Source organism: Cygnus olor, chromosome 12 (genome assembly GCF_009769625.2).
Source record: "Cygnus olor isolate bCygOlo1 chromosome 12, bCygOlo1.pri.v2, whole genome shotgun sequence".
NCBI classification, from domain to species: Eukaryota; Metazoa; Chordata; class Aves; order Anseriformes; family Anatidae; genus Cygnus; species Cygnus olor.
Window position 1 is genome coordinate 3,578,598 of NC_049180.1, and position 19,592 is coordinate 3,598,189.

A 19,592-nucleotide genomic window follows, 5' to 3' on the forward strand; every position below is an offset into this window, starting at 1 on the left:
TGAGCCACGGCCAGGGGCACCCAGACAGGGCTTTTGGCAGCGCTCACTGCCCTGGGACTCGGAGGTGCAAATGGCAATCATCTGTTGCTTAAATAATGGAAAAAAGCCTACAGCAACCACAGGTACGATACCCTGGTGACCTCTGGTAACGTCAGAGATGTCACACACTCACAGAGCCTTTGGTTTTGGAAGGACGATAAACGGACTGGGAAAAATGAAGCTTACTTTGATGAGAACTGAGGTTATATTTTGCCTATATACAATTAAGTTTCATGTTATGAAGTCCTAACTGCGTTTACCTACTCCCCGTTAAACGCTATCCTTGAAAGCCTTGGTAAACTGGGTTGGGTCTTTGGTCCCGGTTGCAAAAAAACGTGAAATGTAATTTCTGAGTGTCTGGTTTGGAACATGATGCAGAAAAGGTGGATTAGCCACACAATTTACATCTGTACCTCAAATTGCTACGTTTAGCTTCCGCCTGTTGTAATGTTTCCATCGTTACCAATGCCACCTAAAATAATTACAAAATCACTTCTTTCCAATTTCTCATTAAGGAAGACATCAGTTAAATCAAGACACAAATCAGACAGTGATGAATACAATATTCTAAACTGGATTTATTTTTCCAGGCATTAATGTAATACATAAACACATTTAATTAAAAGGGGGTAGGGAGGGAAGGAGGAAATATAGTAACAAGTAACCCATTAATAAAAACAAAGCAAGTCTTTGAAATTTGTTTTATACTTACACATGAATATGTCCCAAAAAGTTAAGTAGCTGTCAGTCAACATAGCAAGGATTTCAGATATAAAAAACAAAACAAAAAAACCAACTCATTAACGAGTTTGTCATAACCAAAATGTTTTTTTTTTTTTTAATTTTAATTTTTAGGATTAAAAAATGAATACCAATTACCTCATGCAGTGTACAAAGGCTTTAAAACAAATCCATTAATGCAAATTAGACCAATTCCTTCAGCTTTTTAAAAACAAAACAAAACAGAAAAACCTTACGGAGTTTCCTGAAGCTCATTTCAACTCGTTTTCTTAAATCATTTCTTAGCACTGAAGGAGACACCTGTAACTTCCTTGCACTCGAAGTGTGTTCAGAGGTACCTCTTCCAATACACATAGGTTCTTGTAACGTGAGACTTCTCTGCATTACGAGAAGTTCAAACGATGGTAAGTGCAAAAATGTTTTCTTAGTGTTTTCCAATTAATGAGGTAAATAGTTGCCAAAATAACCAACCAACCAACCTTTAAAAAAAAACAAACTGGGAGGGTAGCAGGATATTAGCAAGGTGTCAGCCGTATGTACACCACGTGGAAAAAAGGGCAAATGCGAAATACGGGGTTATGGCGCGCAGGAGAGAGGTGCAAGAAGGACTGAGAAAATAAAAAAAAACTATAATCAATAGTTCCCCGGCAGAACTTTAAATCAAACCACTCAGCAAATCCCCAATAGCTGAAAATAAACCGTGTTTATTAGCGTGTCTGGCGAGCTGGGCTGTCAGTGCAGAGGCCGTACACTGGTTACAATTATAGCTGACTGCCTGACAATGCTGGGAATGCAAATGCTGCTCTAACAGCTGCACCACATCCCAACCAACTACACAAAGACTAAAAGATCCGTCAAATTAGGAGTTCCTGACAGCAACAACGGGGCCACAAGAACGGAGCGGTAGCCTCCGTAGTAAATAATATAACATATGGCAAACAAGAGACTGGAGTTAGCAAAATGTGTTATAAAAAAGTAGAAAAAGTTTTTAAAAACTTTCTAAAAACTTATTTTGGGGAAGGGGGAACATTAATCTGTGGCCTGGCATTATTACAGTAACTGAAGTGGTTGTATCAGATTGCTGGTGATCGACTCCTTGCGCACAAGAGGTGCGTTTGTAAAACACCCCAGGGTGAATGCCTGCAAGCTGGCCAGACAGTTGGGGAATTTTAATATCTGCAGCAGAATCAGCTGCGTTTGTAGAGGGTGAACCAACACTTGGGGCAGAAATCTCTTTACTTGGTATGCAGAGGATAGTGTGACACACGATCTAGCAGACGATTTGAGTTCGGTCCTACTGTCTGGATCCCAAGCACGGTCCCGAGCGTACTTTAGGTTTCTTCCTTCGGAACCCACCTCGCTGGAAGAGGCTCTGTCGCACACCTGATGGCCTGGAGTCCCCACAAAACCTATTAGAAAGGCTACTCTCACGAAAAGCCAATCTGAATCTGAAAAAGGAAGAAAGCAGGAGCTACTGGCTCAGGTAAAAAGTGAGTTGCTCTTCCTCGGGATTACTGAGCCCCAATTAGTCATCCTGGTTAATCTGCTGCTTGACAGCAGACAAGTCCAGTACGGGCCCCTGCTCCCACTGGCTAGCAGCTGTGACCTCTGCGAGGTCCAAGTTAAATGAAGCAAATCCCAGCTTGTACAGCCGGGCAGGGCTGGGGAAGGACATACTCCTGCTTCACACTCAGCTAAAGGATCCTCCTGCCATTTCCCTACCCCCTGGACCCCAGTGAAAGCAAACCCCAACCTCACAGCGAGCTCTACCGGTTCCGTCTGCTTTGAAGCTCAAAGCAAACCATCCAAATCCTCAAAATCTTCTTTCAGCTTCTTTAAATGGGTTCTTTGCCCTCTTTCCAGGGCAGGTTTTAAAGCCTAAAAAATTCTTGCTATTGTGTCTAGATACGGAAAGTGTTGCAACAAGGGACGCAAAAGTCACCTCACTCCCCAGATTTCAGAGATCACCACGCTATCAATCCAAGCCCTAATCAGCCCCAGCTATTCTCTGGCCACACAATAAATAAGACCTTCTTAATCTTAAGAGCACAGTGGAGTTACTTGCTCTCTGAGCTGATTTGACCTGCATTCACCTAAAGAAGTATTTCCTTTGAACACTCACACGTCCCAGAAATCTGATACTAACAACTCAAGAGCCTATTGGAAGTGGACTTTTACTGTTACAAAAATTCAAGACTTACAACATCGAAGACCTGGTTCATTTTTTCAGAGCGGTCCCTTCCGAGTTCCTTTGAAAAGCTCTGTAACTTCCAACTGATCGCTTACTACTCTGCCTCCTCACCCCTGACATTATCATCTCAGCCAAAGATTCAACCTTATTTTAAAAATGTCAATATAATACGATGTGTGTGGAAATGCCATGAACCACAGATGTAAAAGACTAATCCTCAACATTCAGGAGATCAGCATAACCTCTCTTGCCACGTCACCCCTTATACAGTAGGAGGGGCTTTTTGGTTTTTCTCGTTTTTGCCTTAAACATGAGCTTAATCCAAAAAGCACATTCAACTGTACATTTCTGAGGCTTCAGAAGATGTCTCCTCACCCCCCCCCGCCCCATTTAAAAAGAAAAATAAAGAATCAAGGTTAGAAAGAAATGATAAATACAAGGGTCTTTTGGAATCCACCATCAAAGGGTGGTTATCCAGAAGTAGTCATCTTCCTCGATCTTGATGCTTTTTTGTTTTTGTCTTTTTCTTTTTGTCCTCTGTTTTGGGTTTCAACGCACAGACGCACGCAGACACACCAGCAATCGCTTTGGGTAGATCAGTTCCTTTGTACCACTTATTTTTCTCCTTATCATAAACCTGGACTGTCTTGGAGAAGACCGTTTCTTCCCAGCTGTAGCCTCCAAGTATATAAATTTTGCCTTCCCAAACAGCCACCCCCGACTCACTGTTAGCTTGCAGCAGAGGAGCAACTCTGGTCCACTGGTTACACTGCGGGCTGTAGGACTCCACGCTCAAAATGTCAAAACGGGCCATGGTTTCTATGTTGTCGTCGCTGCCACCGATGGAGTAGATGCTGTCCTGCAAGGTGCACATGCTGTGCCAGCCCCGGGCAGTGATCATCGGCCTCTTCTCCTCCCAAACATCCGTGCGGTAATCGTAACACAGCAGATTTTTTCTGTAGGGGCCAATCTGGTAATCGTGGCCTCCCGAAATGTACACAAATTCCTTGTAGACTGTGCCGGCGTGGCCGTAGGTAAACCTGGGACAGGCGACAGAAACAACCCGACTCAGTACTCGCGGATTTCATCCAAATACACAAACGTTCAACAAGGACTGGTACTAAGGAAGAAAATAAACAGTAACTAAAGACAGAAGAATTCCTAAGCTTCTTAGTTACCCAGTAACTGCTTTTATTCACGCTGCTTCACTTTGCTCTGCAGAGTGTGAAGGTTTGACAACCGCTTTTTAAGGCACATCCTCTGCAGTGTGTCACAGAACAGAGGTAACCCATCCTGCTCTAGGTGCCATGGCCTCCACTCCCATTTTCCTGCCCCAGTGCTTGGGTTGGATCAGTCTGAGAGTGCCAGAGAGGAAAAAATCCACATCTCAGCAAGGGACTCTGTGACAGAAAGAGGAAATAATCATGATACCTCTCAGACTTACCGGTAGCGATTAACCAAGAAAAACCAACAACAAAACCACTGTTGCTGTCCCCTTTCACAGCTTCAAGGATCATAAATCGTGTTTCTTGCCCACCAGCGTTCACAGCACCACGTATTTACGGTCATGATACACGTAGTGTCCTTTTCCTGAGCCATCCACCTGCTCTACCACTTCTGCTACACAAGTGATAACTTCCCTGGTCACCCCACGACAAGGCAACAGACCTTAAGCAGAGATCACATTTCAAATAAGACAAAATGAGATGGCAGAAGCCAACTTCATGCATGGCGTTTCCACAGAGCGGAGAGAAAACCTTTTTGATACGCCGTAATAAAGGCGCTACAAACCTAATTGTTGAGGCTGTTGACTTCACACTAGGATATTTCTGACCGAGACCTTTTGAGCTCTTGCAATACCAAAGCAAGGGACAGCCTCAGCCTCCTTGAAGATACCCTTCCCACGTATGTCTTTTTGTCTTCTTCTTTCTGAAAGAAATAGCTGCAGCACCAGCCACAGCAAACTGGCTCACACGTTGACACAAAGAGCCCAAACAATTTAATACCCACAGGGCTGCAGAGCAACATACGCTTCGTGCTGCACTCATGAGCCTCCGCTACCATCCTTTGTAGTCAAGGACTCAACAAGTCAACCTCTATGGCTGACAAACCTACGTTAGCATTACTTGAGCCTGGAATGCTTTTGAACTGTGCCTGAACACGCTCAAAACTCAATGTGGATAGAACCTTAAGCTGTTTTCATTTCGTACTGTAATAGTTCATCTCAGCTACACAACCCGTATCATAACTGCTTCAACAAATAAGTGCCAAGCGCTTTTGTGCCAGGAGAAAAGGTGGAATAGAAAGAAAACCCACATTTACCCTGAAAGCATGATACTTCTGAGAAAAGCTAAGATGGTTATTATTCTGTATGCCTACCAAGGCTTCTGATCCCTGACCGGTGTCTGAATCAGATATTTTAACAAGCTCCTGCTACAAGAAACAGAAAGAAAACCTTGACACACTTGGCCTAAGAATGCTGAGTGGCCAGGACAGGCATTGCAGCTACAGGGGCTGAGCACCATCCCTGGAGACCTTGAAGAGACAACTTATGCTGCTTCTTAGCCACTCACAAAAAGGAAAAAAATAAAAAGGACTCAGGCATAATTGTGAGACCTTATCCAAAAAGGCAACTCAGAAATTCCACAGCTCACAATCTGCCTACCCGTGGAAGAATGTAACTCGTGCTTGGTGTGTCTGCTTGACATGAAATTCCCTGAGCACGTGCCTGCCTGCTTTTGCACCTGCCAGAAACGCTGTGGCAGGTGTAGCGTAGAGAGATGCTGCTCTACCTTGTTTGTGGTCCCTTGGGGACAAGAACTGGGAGCGTAAGCCTCCAGAGGCACACAGTCAGGTTGTCTTTGCTTCTCTATATACACAGAAAAGGGTCTTAAAAGGTAGAGCGCCTATCTGGGAAGCAAGGATGGACAATGTTTGAAACCAACCAAAAACAACAACAAAAAACCACCCCCACCACCAACAGAAAACATAAGTTATGAAAAACTCCAGTGACATTTGGAGAAGTAGACTAAATATTTTCCTACGCTACCAGGAAAGAGAATTCTCTCCAGATAAGCAAGCAGTAGGCACTCCCTCTCAAGCGCAAGCAGCCTAGCATAAACAGCCTCAGAAAAAGCACCCAAGCTTTTCTTTTTCCCCCTCAACCAACAGGTATGTCCAGCGAACAGCAATAGCTCCAACAGCAATTGGAAAGAGGCAGTCATACCTGAAGCATAAAATTGGCCATCAAGTTGTTGTTTTCCCACACAGGGAGATTACCTGGTGAAACAGGCTAGAGGTGTTTCACTTGGCCTGACTTCTGCAAAGCCCATCCACGACTGCACGTACCTGGCTTCACGTTAACAGAAAACTGCACAAAACGTACTGCAGACATTGAAAAAAAAAAAAAAATCAGTAAGAATCCTCTGCACGAGCCCTGTGGTTTGAACAGCGCCACTTCCAAACGTGTAACAGAACAGGATGCGTCCATACCACGGGTCCAGAAACCCACTGACAGAAAGCAAGGAGCATTTTGGCAGCAGCAGCTACAGGAGTGGCCAAAAAAAAAAAAAAAAAAAAGAAAGATAAAGGCATTAAGGAGAACGAAGTTTCAGTTCAGAACATCTATTAGAGTCAGCTGCCAATTTTGAATTACTTTCCCAGACATAATGCTGCAAAAATTACAGCTTCTGTCACAGTGACACCATTCAGCGAGCCCCAGAGCATCTGGGATTTATTTTCTTAAGCAGAAAGAAAAGCCACACAACGCGGCCCAACCCGATAAAGCTTTGGGAATCCCCTGTTCCAAGCAAAGTCCTGGCAAGCTGGGGTTGCTCAGAATCCCGATGTCCACCTGTTGCAACCCTGCGAGATTATTCGTGACCCAACTAGCAGAGCAGATACCATCGTTTTGTTAACCTGCTGCAACACATTTCCTTACGCAGCTGCCGTCAGTTGTTCTGCCAAACTTTCACCTAGGGCCACTCCATTAATTTCACTGATGTCTGCAGCAGGCTTTTTCAAGGTCTGCTCAAGAATACGTTGCACAAACTTCTGCTCAGCCGGACCTGGAGTCACTGCTGTTCCCTTCCAGGCTAGAAACTGCGGCAGCAACTGCTCCCAGCGAGCCTGGGAAAGCGGCTAAAAAACAGAGGACGTCTCCTAAGAACGGGAAAAGTAGTCCACAGCCAAGGGCCTAATGAGCAAAATGCTTTTAGCAGACTTAGACCCGGTCTCACTTGTAGCAGACTTGGACGGTGTGCGTCGTTGAGATGGCTTAGCTAAAGTTTTCCACGTTAAGCATCTGCCTCAAGATGCTGTGCTTTCCCCTCCGGTAAGACAGCACCGCTTCAGCCCCCGCAGCTCAGCTCCTTCCAGGAATGTGGTCAGGGAAACAACATGGTATTTTGGCCATGTTGGGGCGGGGAGGAAGAAAAGAGGGAAAAAAAGAGCCTGAAAAGCTCTTCCCCAGACGAGCATTCCTGTTCCTGCATACAGCACCGTGGATGCAGAATCAGGCAGTGGACAGGAGGGCTCTGTAGCAAGGGTGCAACCGTCGCTGTTCCCCTGAGAATCTTCCCGCCCAAGGCAAGCTATAACCCTTGGGAAAAAAAATTAAACCTTTTCTGCATGCTCAGAGTAGAATCTTTAACAAACGTAACCTCTGAGAGTCCAACACCACGCAGCTCAAACCAAACTATGTAAGACAACTCCCTAGAATGACTTAACATGAGCCTTTTGCTCCAGCAGCTGCCTGGAAAACTCTTCCTCGGCTTAGCACAGCCAGAAAAAAAAAATCCAGAGCCGTGGGCAGGGCGCCTGCTTCTGGTGGCCATGCACCTAGGAGGACAAAAAGCTGCACACGTACTCTTGAGAGGGAAGATGACTGAGGAATGCAGGAAACCAAAGGCTGTGTAGAGACGTGTTGCCTGATCCGGCAGTTGGGTTGCAGAGGACTGAACCCTCTCATTTCCTCTGTGTGAGGAGAAAAGACTCACTTAGATTTGGGCTGGGGAAGATCACAGAACGGTTTGGGCTGGAAGGGACCTTAAAGATCCCTAATTCCACCCCCCTGCCATGGGCAGGGACCTCTGCCCCAGCCCAATTTGCCCAAACCTCATCCAGCCTGGCCTCAGGCACTGCCAGGGATGGGGCAGCCACAGCTTCTGGGCAGCCTGGGCCTCACTGCCATCACAGCGAAGAGTTTCTTCCTAATACCTAACCTGAATCTACCCTCTTTCAGTTTCAAGTCATTGCCCCCTGTCCTATCACTACATGCCCTTATAAAAAGTCCCTCACCAAGATGTTCTTTGGGTTAAAAAAAAAAAGTTTGAGGAACAGAATCATATGATGGGAAGGAAAAGAGAAATCATATCGAGAATGTGCTGAAGGGAAGACAGGAGCACCCAGAAGCTAAACCAGCATTTTTCCTCCAATCTAGAGCACAGCACAGAATTCTCTCTCATCCTTCCGCTGCTCTCGGCAAATACAGCTGAAGTACATCAGCAAAGGACTGCCCAGACCCCTTCCAGCAGCCAAACGCCTCTCTGAGCTCCAGCAGCATTTGCTTGTCTTTGTTTCGAAATGCTTCTTTTTTGTTGTTCACCTCTATGCTGATTTTTGCCTTTTGCAACCTGCATGAAGTTCTTGCCACTTTATTCCCGCTGTGTAGAAGAGCAGCGGTTGCTAACATTGCGTTGCCTGACACGAGAGCTCTCAAACAGCAGAGGGGGCCGAAAATCTAAATGTACCAAGCGTCCATTAAAATCTAACTTAAGCCATATTAACATGCAAGAGAGCAGCTACATGGGAAACTGGGAAACCAACCAGTTCCCTGCGCAGCTGCACAAACACCTGAGCTGGCACAGGGGGCTGAGCACAGGACCCAGCCAGAGCAGGCAGGAAGAGAGGACACAAAACCGTTTCTCTAGGATGCAGCAGTAATTAAAAATAGGTGCTGTACTACAGCCTAACTCTGCAGTTTCAACCAGGTGATCCAATTTAAGTGAGGTCTACCCCATAAAGGGTATTTTTGCCAAGTCCAAGCGGATCAGCCAGGCAATTTAATGAAAAATGAACACCCCGGGAAACCAAAGTTCATTTATAACTGCTGCAGCTGCAAAGTTCCCAAAGCCAACACAGAGATTTTGGTGGGAACGTATAGGTGACACTGCCCCTTTTCAGACAGCCAGCAGCCTGGCCAGCTTGGGCCAGCCACACGAGCTTCCCCGGGACCATTTATAAGCTGGGAAAAAGATATCCTTACCTGTTCTAAAGTGAGGGTTTTTTTTCTACCAACGTAAAAATCAGTCAGGTCACATTCGCATTTCTTTGAAAATGCTACCAAAAAAAAGCTGCGCTACAATTTCCGTGAGATGTTACCGGGCTCTCGCAGCCCATCCCAATTAACAGAAGGGCTTGGGAGCAAAAGATTCTGTCATACACAGCTTCCCAGGAAAGAGCGTGGTGTTTAGCCTCAACTGTTAGATCTGCCTGTGTGAGCAGAAAGAAAAAGCATCCTGCTTCTTAAGAGCGCTCGAGCCCAGCTGTTAGCCTGGCTCAGCCTCGCATTGCGGCACCTGCCCAAAATAGAACCGGGCAGCGGGCTTCTGTGCCCTCGCTGGCTGCCTGGGGCTCCGCAGCTAAGGGAACAAGGGAAAAAGCCCCGAACTCCAAAATGAAACTGCAAGGATCTCCTCAGTGATCCTGACAAGAAAGCAAGCAGTGCTGCTGAAGTTGCGGGCATCGTGCAAATACCATCCATAAAGCCGATACCCCTGTAATTTTCAAGATCAAAATACTACAAAATCGGAATAGCTGTTTGCAAATGGAACACTGTCACACCATTTTTACCACTCACACGTTGATTCAAGATACGAGCAATATCCTGGACTGCTGTCACTTACACCAGGAGCTGCAGTACCAAAGCCTCTCAGAAGCAGGGCAGCCAAGTTTTTAACCCTGACTGCACGTTTGGGCTGGGACATATTTACTGGGGTTATCTTGCAAGACAGCTAAACAGGATTCACTTGCAAAAGCCAATCTAAGCAGCCAAACTGACAAAAACGCCTTACAGAATAACGGTCACACCAAGGTGACAACGCAAGGCCAAATAAATTATAAAAGCCTCCGATCAACATCTCAACAGTGCCTCTGAAAAGACACAACTCCGAGTGACCCCAGGGACAATATTTTGAGAACAGCACGCAGAAATTTCAAGGTCTCTTCCCTTCCATCCTTCAGACGTACCTCGGGACAGAAATTAAAACCAGTCAAGCCGACACGAAGCGCACTGCCTGGAAGAGATGGCTGCTCAAATAACCCGTGCTGATACGGTTTGTTACTTGCTGATAACATGACGCTGACAACATTTCTCCTTGCTTCCCTCCGAGGGACACCCATTCATCAGCTGAAGTCAGTGAGCTCCCGCCACTGCCAGTTTTCAAACGCGTTTCCAAACGCCCCCGTTACCTCGGCAAGCCTGCTATATAGGACCACGAATCCTTCTGGGGACTGTAGGTCTCCACGGAAGAAAGCGCCCCGTTTTCGTTCCTGCCACCAACAGCTACCAGCATGTCGCCGATGGCTCCCAGGTAGAAATCTACACGACGCTGTCTCATGGAGGCAACCTGTCAAAAAACAACACGTTGACATCTTCAGTCATCTGGTAGGCAAGCTGACTTGATGCATATTCATGTCTGAGGATAGGACGGTTGCTTCTTCCTGTTTATTATTTGAGCTACTCATTTTTATTCATAAAATACTGTTGTTCTTCCTGCAGAAGCATGTCTCACAGCACCCCTTGTCAAAAAAGGGGACAAGAGAAAGCACCTGAGAGCCAGGTCACTCTATAAATGTTCCAGTGTTACACGGACCACCTTCCAAAACTCTGCAAATAATGTACATTGGAAGCACTCAAAACCACAACTGAACTGCCCAGGATGATTGGTTGAAAGCATAGGAACAAAATAATTTTTTATAGGGCCTGCACGGGCTGCAGGGTTTTACGGCAGGACTGTAAGTGGTAAGTGAATAACCCGTTCTAAGACAGAGCACAGAGACACTTGACAAATGTCAGAGACATTTTCTTTTTGCATTAGACCCATTTTTGATTTAATTATATAAGCTACTGCTTGGGAAAGATGAACTAAACAATCACGTCTAGGTTCACGTTAGCGCTATTCCCGGAAGCAATTTAAAGGGTTGCAGGTGGATGTTGGCCACGAGTTTTACAGATTAGATGCCCACTTCCCAAATGATGCTGAAAATCTCTCCCAAACTCTTCTGCTGCGTGCATAACTTAAGCATCCCCACAAGAGACTCAAGTAGCTGCTTCTCCACTTAAGTAACTCAATTTTCTGTTTGCAAGTGTTGCTGCCTGTTAGCTATACCTACACACTAGCCCTTCCCTTCCATCAAAACGGAAGAAAACACCCTAAACATCAACAACTTTAGGCAGAGAAATAATACAGCTTAAGTCTCACCTTTATCCACTGGTTACAGCGGGGATCATACCTATAAAGGAGATTTGAAGCTGCATCCCCTCCGTTGTCCCTTGAAAAGCTGCCCCCGGCTATGAAGATGAAGCCTCCCAGGACTGCAACGCAGTGGTGACTTCTCCTGGCTGGGAGAGGGGTCTCTGCTACCCACTGCCCCTTTCGGACGTCCAGGAAGCAGGTATCGTCACTCAGTTCCAGGCACCGCTCGGAAACCTCCCCGCCCACAAAGAGGAGCCTCTCCTCGCAGGTCCGCAGAGCCGTCCGCTTGTTCTGCAGCACTGGCTGAGCGGTGACGTTGTTGTGGTAGTTTACCGCCTCCTCTATAAACCCCTCGCAGTTTGCTTCTTTGGGAAGAAGAGAGCACACGGCGGGCTTGACGCGGTGGAGGAGATCGCTTTTAGGTATCAAGGGGAAGTGGATGTTATCCAGAACCTGGTAAGCCTCGTTCTCCCTTTCTGGGTACTGGGTAAGCCACTGCAAGGCAGCCTGCAGCAAGTCATGCTCACACTCCTGCTGCACGTTGCTGCTGTCCAGGTACTGGCACAATTTCTGCAAGGAAATGTTCTGCAGGAAGTCCGGGGTGAAGGACAGGGTGCCGAAGTTCTGCAGGATGAAGGAATCAATGTAGGAGTCAAGGCGCTTCAGGTTGTAAATAGAGGCGAGCTCCTGCAGGTACAGGTAGTTCTCCTCGCTGACTTCATTCTCAAGGTACTCGCAACAGAAGTCGACCACCTTCCAGATCTGCAGCAGGTGAGCTGTTTCCAGCACGTAATCGATGTTGCCTCCGTCTAAAGACAGCTCGCTGCCGTAAAGGAAGTCCACCACTGCCTTGAGACCGATGTAAGAGGCTCCAAAGAGTTCAACTTCTTTTTGGTGGGCTTCTCGCATGCCAATGGTGAACATGGAGTTGAAGTAGTCACTGCAGACAGCGAGGAGGTTCCGATGGGCAGGGACTCTCTGCTCATCCACCACGAGGACAATATCACAGAATAGGCCTCGGTGCCTCTGTTCGTTCAGACTCTGCAGGACCAGGCTAGAGTGGTCGTCCCATCTGTACACCTGGAATAAACAAACAGGAGTATCAGACGTTGTCTTCACCAAGATAAACTTCAGCGTTCACAGAGCATTTTCCCCTTAGATATATTCAAACATGAGAAAAAGTTATTTATGTTGCGCATGAATAACAAACTGTGGTTTGAAGCAATTGGCACACAACATATTACCAGCCCAAGCTCCTCACCTTTACTTTGAATGGCCTAAGCAGTCTCTTCCCACTTCCTACTACCCATTTTTGATATAATTCACTCCTGCTTCCTCCACCACGCTGAATCCAAACCTCCTCCCTGATGGTTTATACAGGCCGAGTTTTCTGAAACTCTTCCACTCATTGTCTTCCAGGCATCTTGCTGACATTTCCTTTCTTTCTTGTCCCCCAAATGACTTCTTCACAACTAAGCTGCTTGCTAAGTATCTGGAGTGGGAGACACACACACAGCAACACGCCAAATTTTCATTCAGCCCACGTTAGTGCTTACTTGACAGCTACCCCCTCCTAAACCTTTTCAGAACTGTGTACTGGTGAGCTCGTTAGGCTAAAAGTCCTCTCTTTCCATATTATTTCAGACAAACACACTGCATTCAAAACTAATAGCTGTTTATTTATGTGCAAAGCCACACACGTGGCTGACTTATCCCCATAAGACTACTGCACGCTTCCAGAAGCCAAGGTAGTTTTTGTTTTAACAAATGCGACTGAATATTTTTCTTTTAGAGAAAGGGGAAAATGCCTTCGGAATGCGTCTGTTAAGTGCCCTTCTGGGACCGTTCTGGTCCAGGCATTCTTCCCACTAGCTCTATACGTGCCATGGAGCTTCTGAGGCAGCCAGTGGTCCCTCCTTTCTCACAGACTCATGTTACCAGCCTTAAGAACCACCAGCATGGAGACGTCTTGTTACCCCTTGAATGTCCTGCACAGCATTTATTGAAGGGGCTGTTCGCTCCGGCATGTCAAGTGCCGCTTTTAGGACCATCCTACAGGGACTGGAATGCTCTATGGTACAGTCAGTTGCCTTGTGATCTCTCTTAAGGAAAGCCAGGTTAAGTTAAATGCAAATACATAACTTTAATTACCAAATCCAAAACAGACAGAGTTGCGGAGCCTGTAAGAACTTGCAGAAGAAACGAAAGGGGGTGGAAAGGAAGCACATCTTTCTATTGTACCAACAGCGGCTCTCAACAGCTCTGGTTGTAAGACTCCAGATCTTGCCCAGTTCTGTACCTTCAGACTGCACTCCTAGAAGTGACACCCTGAAAAGGTGCCTCAGTCCATATCCGTACTGCTAACAGACACACAGATGGCCTGAGGTCTCTTCAAGCCTCCCAGACATTCAGCCTTTCCTTTCCCAGACTGCTGCTCCTCCCTCACTGCTTTAGAAGTCCTAAATATCCTTGGCGTTCCCAGCTTCCTGAGCAGAAAGCACATGATAGTTTCTGTCTGGCTAAGCCATTAATGGCTTGGTTAAATCACGGTGAGACAACTTCTCTACCCACCTGGATGAGAAAAGTTCAAGTCCTAGAGCCAAATTCTTTTCTCCTGCACACAACCTCGCTCTAGATGCACACTCTGGGTTTAACAATTTGGTAATTGTACTTTTATACCACGAGATAACCAGGATTAGCGTGCACAGCTCACCACTGTCCAGACATGACGGCAGCCAATCACCCTGAGCTAATACCAATTTTGAGAGCCTGACCTCCCACGTCTGCCTTTCAGCAGCTGGTAGTACACTGACAGGCAGTCTGCCAGCGATTAGACCCAAATTAATAACCAAATGTGCTGCAGCAGAGAAGGTTCAGCCAGTGCAGTAATATTGCCATTCCACACAGCAAGACAAGCTTCCACCACACGATGCATTACAGAAGCAGGCTTCCGTAGCAGAACTGAGCCTGCTCATTTACTTTGAGGATCAGGTTCTGAATTTGTAGAAAAAACAGCCCTTTGTACACCTGGCAGGCTCAGAAAGAAAACGCGGGGGACATGATTGTTACCTGAGAGCTTATGCTTTCTCACCTCAAAGCTAGGCTGCTTCCCACCCACCCCAAAAAAACAAACAAACAAACAAAAAAAAACTACTTAACATTTATAGGAACATTATACAGGAATTTGCATTTTCCACCAAACTGGAAAATTGCACGGCCACTTAATAATCACACTGTATTTGCTGACACTTAGGGTCAGGAGGAAGTGCAGCATGCATCTGGGCCTCTGCCTGCTTCTCTATTTAGACGTCGACTAGGAAGGAAGTTTTATCAGATGTAGCTTCCCAAATGGATGCTCTTACCGTGATATCCAAGTGGCTTCTCTTCAGTTTTGCTTATGCTCTTTTCTAAACAATGGAGACTAAGCTGCCAAAAGCCTTCTGCTGGACTGACTTTGTACACACAAGTATGCAGAGTTAAACCAATCCAACTGAAGAAGCTTCAATAATTTTAAGCTTCCTGGACCAAAACTCTTTAGTCTGCCTCTGAAATTAAAATGGCATCTAGGGCATAGACAACAAAGTAACCTCCACTGAATAATAAGTTTGCCAGAGAGATGTAACAGAGAAAAGTATGGGTTTTCAGGACTGTAAAGTTTTTATCTTCATTTTTCTTAGCTTGAGAAATGAAGATGCCACACAGTAGCCCAAGCAGAGCCCAAGGGGTGGAGGAGGTGGGAAGATGAATGAACATGGCAGAGGACAAACCATACATTTGTGGCAACTACGATAAAGGATAGAGCACAACAGACAATAACTAACATCTCACAGCACCCTATTCCGAGTCTGACTCATCGGGCAAAGTCATTATATTAAACCAAAAACATCTTCCCTCTTGTCCTTGTAAGTGTCTGATCTCCCTCTCATATTCTCTGATACCACCATCGTGCATAACAAGATTACACCAGCCCGTAAGAGCTGCCAGAGATCCCTATTTACTTAACCGGCTGTGGATTCAGCAGCATAATCCTGACCACAAATACATATAACAACTTGTACTCCTCAAATCCTTGTTGCCATGCAGAACTGCTGCTACTTCAGAAATCAAGCTCAAGACTACGCATGGCACTGGATGGACTCGGAATACATTAGCAGATTCCAGCCACTTAGCACGTTCCTTCGTTCGGTGAGCAAATACCATAAGCTGATAGCTGCACATTTCAAAACCAAGACAAATTTTATATTAAACACAAATGGCTTTCTCAAGCTATTTATACTCCGCAGAACAGCTTTAGTATTATCTAGTAACTCTAACTTTAACGGATAGTGACAGCTGCTGTCTTAGCAAGAAAATAAAACAATGCTGTCGAGTTAATTAATTTTTAATGTGATGAATTACTATTAACATTCAGAATAAACCACTTAAATGGCAGACGGGACCAGCACTCAGGGAAAGACTATATTGCTAGGGACGCTTTTAAAAATTAGTTCTGTTTACCTTTTATCATTTATTATTATCGCTTTTAAAATTTTAACTTCTTTTGGATTCAACGATCCAATTTCTTTCAGATGGTTAATGCAGTACCACTGCTCCCAGGGAAGCAGAAGAAAAGGAGATCTGTCTCATTCAACTTTGATAAGACAGATACAAGCACTGAGAAGTCAGCTGTTCTAGCAACTCCTGGTTGTACCAGGTTCATTCTTTGCAACACCTGTAACCCAGTGCTCACACTAGAGCTGAAAAGCAGGTGTCACTGGTATGAAATAAAGTGAACATCATAATTACTGCTGATATTAACATCTTGTAAAGCTCAGGCCATCACCCTAATTCTGGATAAAGGGTCACTTACGATGGCCTTCTGTGGATTCCCAATTAGGACCACAGTATTTTTCAGATAGAGATCCCATACAAAGAAAATTAACCTCAAAAAACCATGAAAATATCCTGAGTTCACCAGAATTGCTACTGCTTACAGGATCAGGGCTCCTGTTTTCTACAAAACAAACATTAAATCTGAAAAGCAGTACTAGCTTTGCTCCTGTAACTAGCTTTGATTTTAAGAGATCAATATGTAAAATTCCTAAAATAAACACATCTCTTTTAATGACTGAAGTTTTGGTGTAGAGAAAACACTGTGCTGTGATGATGTGGGTTTCTTTTTTAAGTTATGAGTCATGATGAGCAGATGCCCATTTGCTGCTGCTGCTGCTGCCTTTTTTTCTTTTTTTTTTTTTTAATCACTAGGTAGCAACTTCTTATTTAAAAAATACGGGTGCAGGTAGACCAGGGTTTTTATACCTGCTTTTAAAAGCTCAGAATATTCGCCTTCCTCCAAAATTGGCCATCTAACAGAGAACCTTTCACCCACCACCACTCTTGTTTATTTTTGCAACTTGTTTTTTGGTATGCAACAAAAAAAAAAAACGCACAGACCTTTGAGGATTCACTTATCTTGTGTGGGCGACAAATCCTGGTCTGCCTGGTTCCCTCCATGACGGGCTGATCCGCAGTACTTCTAGAACAAAAGCCAGAAAGTTGTTAGCAGTGTAACAATCATTTCAAGATGCTAAAAAAAACATACTGAATAAATAACAGAAAGGATTGTGATGGCCTGCATCTTGAAAATGTTACGGCATAAAAAGCAAGGATGTTTTCCCTTCCCTGAGGGATGCTCACCCCTCTCTTCACTAACGTTTGTTGGTGTCAACAAGTTGGGTGTGCGCTAGGCTATCACCAAAGACGAGCGCATGAAATATCGATGCCACAGCTCGGCAGACCTGGGTTAGCTGCTTACCGCTCTTACGGCTGCCAGAGGCAAAAATCGCTGCTTTGTGAACAGTGCCACGCTCCGGACCCAGATGGGCAGCTTCTCCTGGGGCACCCAGGGGCACCCAAGAGGCACCCAGGGGCACCCACAACTTTCCGTGCCCTCAGGAGCCGGGCACCGGCTCGCCCCCAGCCCTCGGTGTCCCCCCCAGGAGCTAACCCGGCCTCAGGCAGAGCCACCAGAGCTGCATCCGCTGCGGTGGTTTTGTTTTTTTTTTTTTTTTCCACGCCGTTTCAGTCACCGACAAAAAGAAGGCGAGCACAAATAACGAGGCTACGAGGCAGGCCCGAGGGGTCTCTCCCCAGCCGGGGGCAGCGGCAGCTCCTGAGGGGGCCGCTCCTGAGGGGCCGCTCCCCGCAGCCCTCCCCGGCCGCCTCCCCGCCCAAACCGCGGCCCTGCGGCCGTTCCTGCCGCTGTCCCCGCAACGTTCCCCGCTGCCGCGGCCCGGAGAGAAAGGGAAGGAAGGAGGGAAGGAGGAGGAAGGGGAGTTACCACAGCGCCGCGTCCCCACAGGCTGCGGGCGGCCCCGCCGCAGAGCCCCCCGCGGCGGCGGTGGCGGCTGCCGCCTTCCCCCGGCCGCCCTGCGCGGCCATGGCTCGCCCGAGGAAATGCCGGCCGGAGGCAGCGGGCGGCGGGGAGGGAACGGGCGGCGGGGAAGGCTCCGGGCAGGGCGCTGGGAGGTGCCACGGGGGCCGGGCCACGGCTCCGCCAGCCCCGCGGCGGGGAAGGGCGGGCGGGGGCTGCCGGGGAGGCGCCCCCCGAACGGCGAGGAAATGGCGGCGGGCCCCGTGGTGCCGGGTCCCCGTGGTGCCGCGTCTGTGTCACGGTTGTTTGTTACAGTGAATACAGGACGCTTGGCAGCGTTATTTTGGAAGCTGGTGCTAAGGTATGCGGCGTGCGTGTTACGGTACGGCAAGAAGGCCAGGTGAACATCTGGTCTGAGCAGGGCTAAAATTGTTTGATGTCAAAAGTCCCAGGCCTGCGGCTGGCACCGTGCTGCTGGAAGGCTGCTTCTCGTAGACGAGGGCCCCGGGGGATGAAAAGTTAACAAATTGCGCTGGTGAACAGCAGGACAGACAGGGCACCTCATCCTTCAGAGAAGGGGTAAGAGATGGACCCTTCTTAGACACCCCCCCAGACTGCCATTTCAGTTCAGTTCTTCATTACAACGCTACAAGTCAAAGCCTTTGTTAATTTGGAACTCCAGGGTATCTTCCAGAGATTATCATCAGGACAGCAGAAACTGGCAAGGTTGTGCGCATATCCAAGCTCCACGTGCTCTAACCAAGGACAGCCCAGCATGGACACACGTCACACTTGTAGAAGATGTGAACAGCACAGCGCAGTGGCATTTTAAACAAGCAGTATGCTAGGGCTGCCTTGGATGTTCGTGCCTTTACCTACCGAGCTGTCATCCAGCCTTCTGCTGCAGGTGGCTGCTCCAAGAGCTGGCGCAGCGGCGTCCAGCCAGCTCTGTTGGTTCTTCAGCCACCCCAAAGAAACCAGAGATGATGATGGATTTCTACTAATCGAATGGATTATCAAGTCTGAAGAAGAGACATGTTTTTGGTAGCTATGGTCTCTCCTGTGTCCCTTATGACCATGGAGGCCCAGGATAAAGATCCTCAGTTTCTGGACTAAGTGAAAAAGCTACCTTGGTGTCAACCGTAATGCGGACTGTGATCTGTAAATTTATAGCCGCCTCTTCCTTAATGACAGTATAATTCCCCGCATCGTTCTCTCTGTTCCTGCACAGAGAAACCAGAGATGGACAAGCAGGCCTGGAGACAGCCGTATAGATCAGAAAGAAGCAAAAAGGTATGATGATAACCACAGGAGCAAGGCACTAGCAACGTAATTTTAGGAGAACATCAAACCTCCCAGGGGACCACAGCTGAGCAAAGCCATCCTGCTTGCTCAGCTGAACATCAGTCCACCTATCCAACACTTCATGCTAGCTGGAGACATTTTCTTGAGGGAGTCCATGTGCTTCTTTTAAATCCATGAAAATGTGTCAAAGACAAAAAAGCAAAGAGAAGAGGTTTGGTCCCACGAGAAAGGCATGCGTTTCTGGGGGTTGAGTATGTCACTTAAAAGCGTGAACCACAAAGTTCCTAATGAATGCAATTTGAACATTCCAGCTACTGGGTCACAGAGGCCTGAAAGAGGTTGAGCTTTTCTCCTTCTAAGGGAAATGACATTTCAGTCACCCACCTCTCCCCTAGGAAACACCAGGAGCTGAGGAACGAGTTTGAAGAGACGAGGACAACCAGCAGTTGTTACAGGTATAAATAGCAGTGAGGTAGTGCCAAAGGAT

The 19,592-nt window shown here is 46.8% G+C and overlaps 1 protein-coding gene across 5 annotated transcripts; it reads right to left on the reverse strand.

Annotated features, from left to right (window-relative positions):
* Window positions 1-891: 891 nt before the first annotated feature.
* KLHL36 (kelch like family member 36) lies at window positions 892-17,923 on the reverse strand. Of its 5 annotated transcripts, none has more exons than XM_040571644.1 (5): window positions 17,768-17,923; window positions 16,882-16,963; window positions 11,455-12,528; window positions 10,442-10,599; window positions 892-4,011 (listed from the first exon to the last, which is right to left on the reverse strand). In XM_040571644.1, the coding sequence occupies exons 2-5, from the start codon at window positions 16,939-16,941 to the stop codon at window positions 3,456-3,458; spliced, it is 1,848 nt and encodes a 615-aa protein (XP_040427578.1). In that variant the 5' UTR covers window positions 16,942-16,963; window positions 17,768-17,923; the 3' UTR covers window positions 892-3,455. The 5 variants fall into 5 exon arrangements, with proteins under 5 accessions (XP_040427578.1, XP_040427577.1, XP_040427581.1 ...); XM_040571643.1 differs by having other exon boundaries at window positions 16,882-16,960; window positions 17,768-17,883; XM_040571647.1 differs by lacking the exon at window positions 17,768-17,923 and adding an exon at window positions 17,435-17,699 and having other exon boundaries at window positions 16,882-16,960.
* Window positions 17,924-19,592: the final 1,669 nt, after the last annotated feature.

Bases quoted from the DNA above. Each gene is read 5' to 3' on its own strand.
- KLHL36 (XM_040571643.1), bottom strand. From the start codon at position 17,868: ATGGCCGCGCAGGGCGGCCGGGGGAAGGCGGCAGCCGCCACCGCCGCC. The intron at 16,961-17,767 runs GTAACTCCCCTT...TTGTTCTAGAAG, and splicing joins TGTGGGGACGCGGCGCTGTG to TACTGCGGATCAGCCCGTCA. The intron at 4,012-10,441 runs GTAACGGGGGCG...CGCCTGTCCCAG, and splicing joins TATATAGCAGGCTTGCCGAG to GTTTACCTACGGCCACGCCG.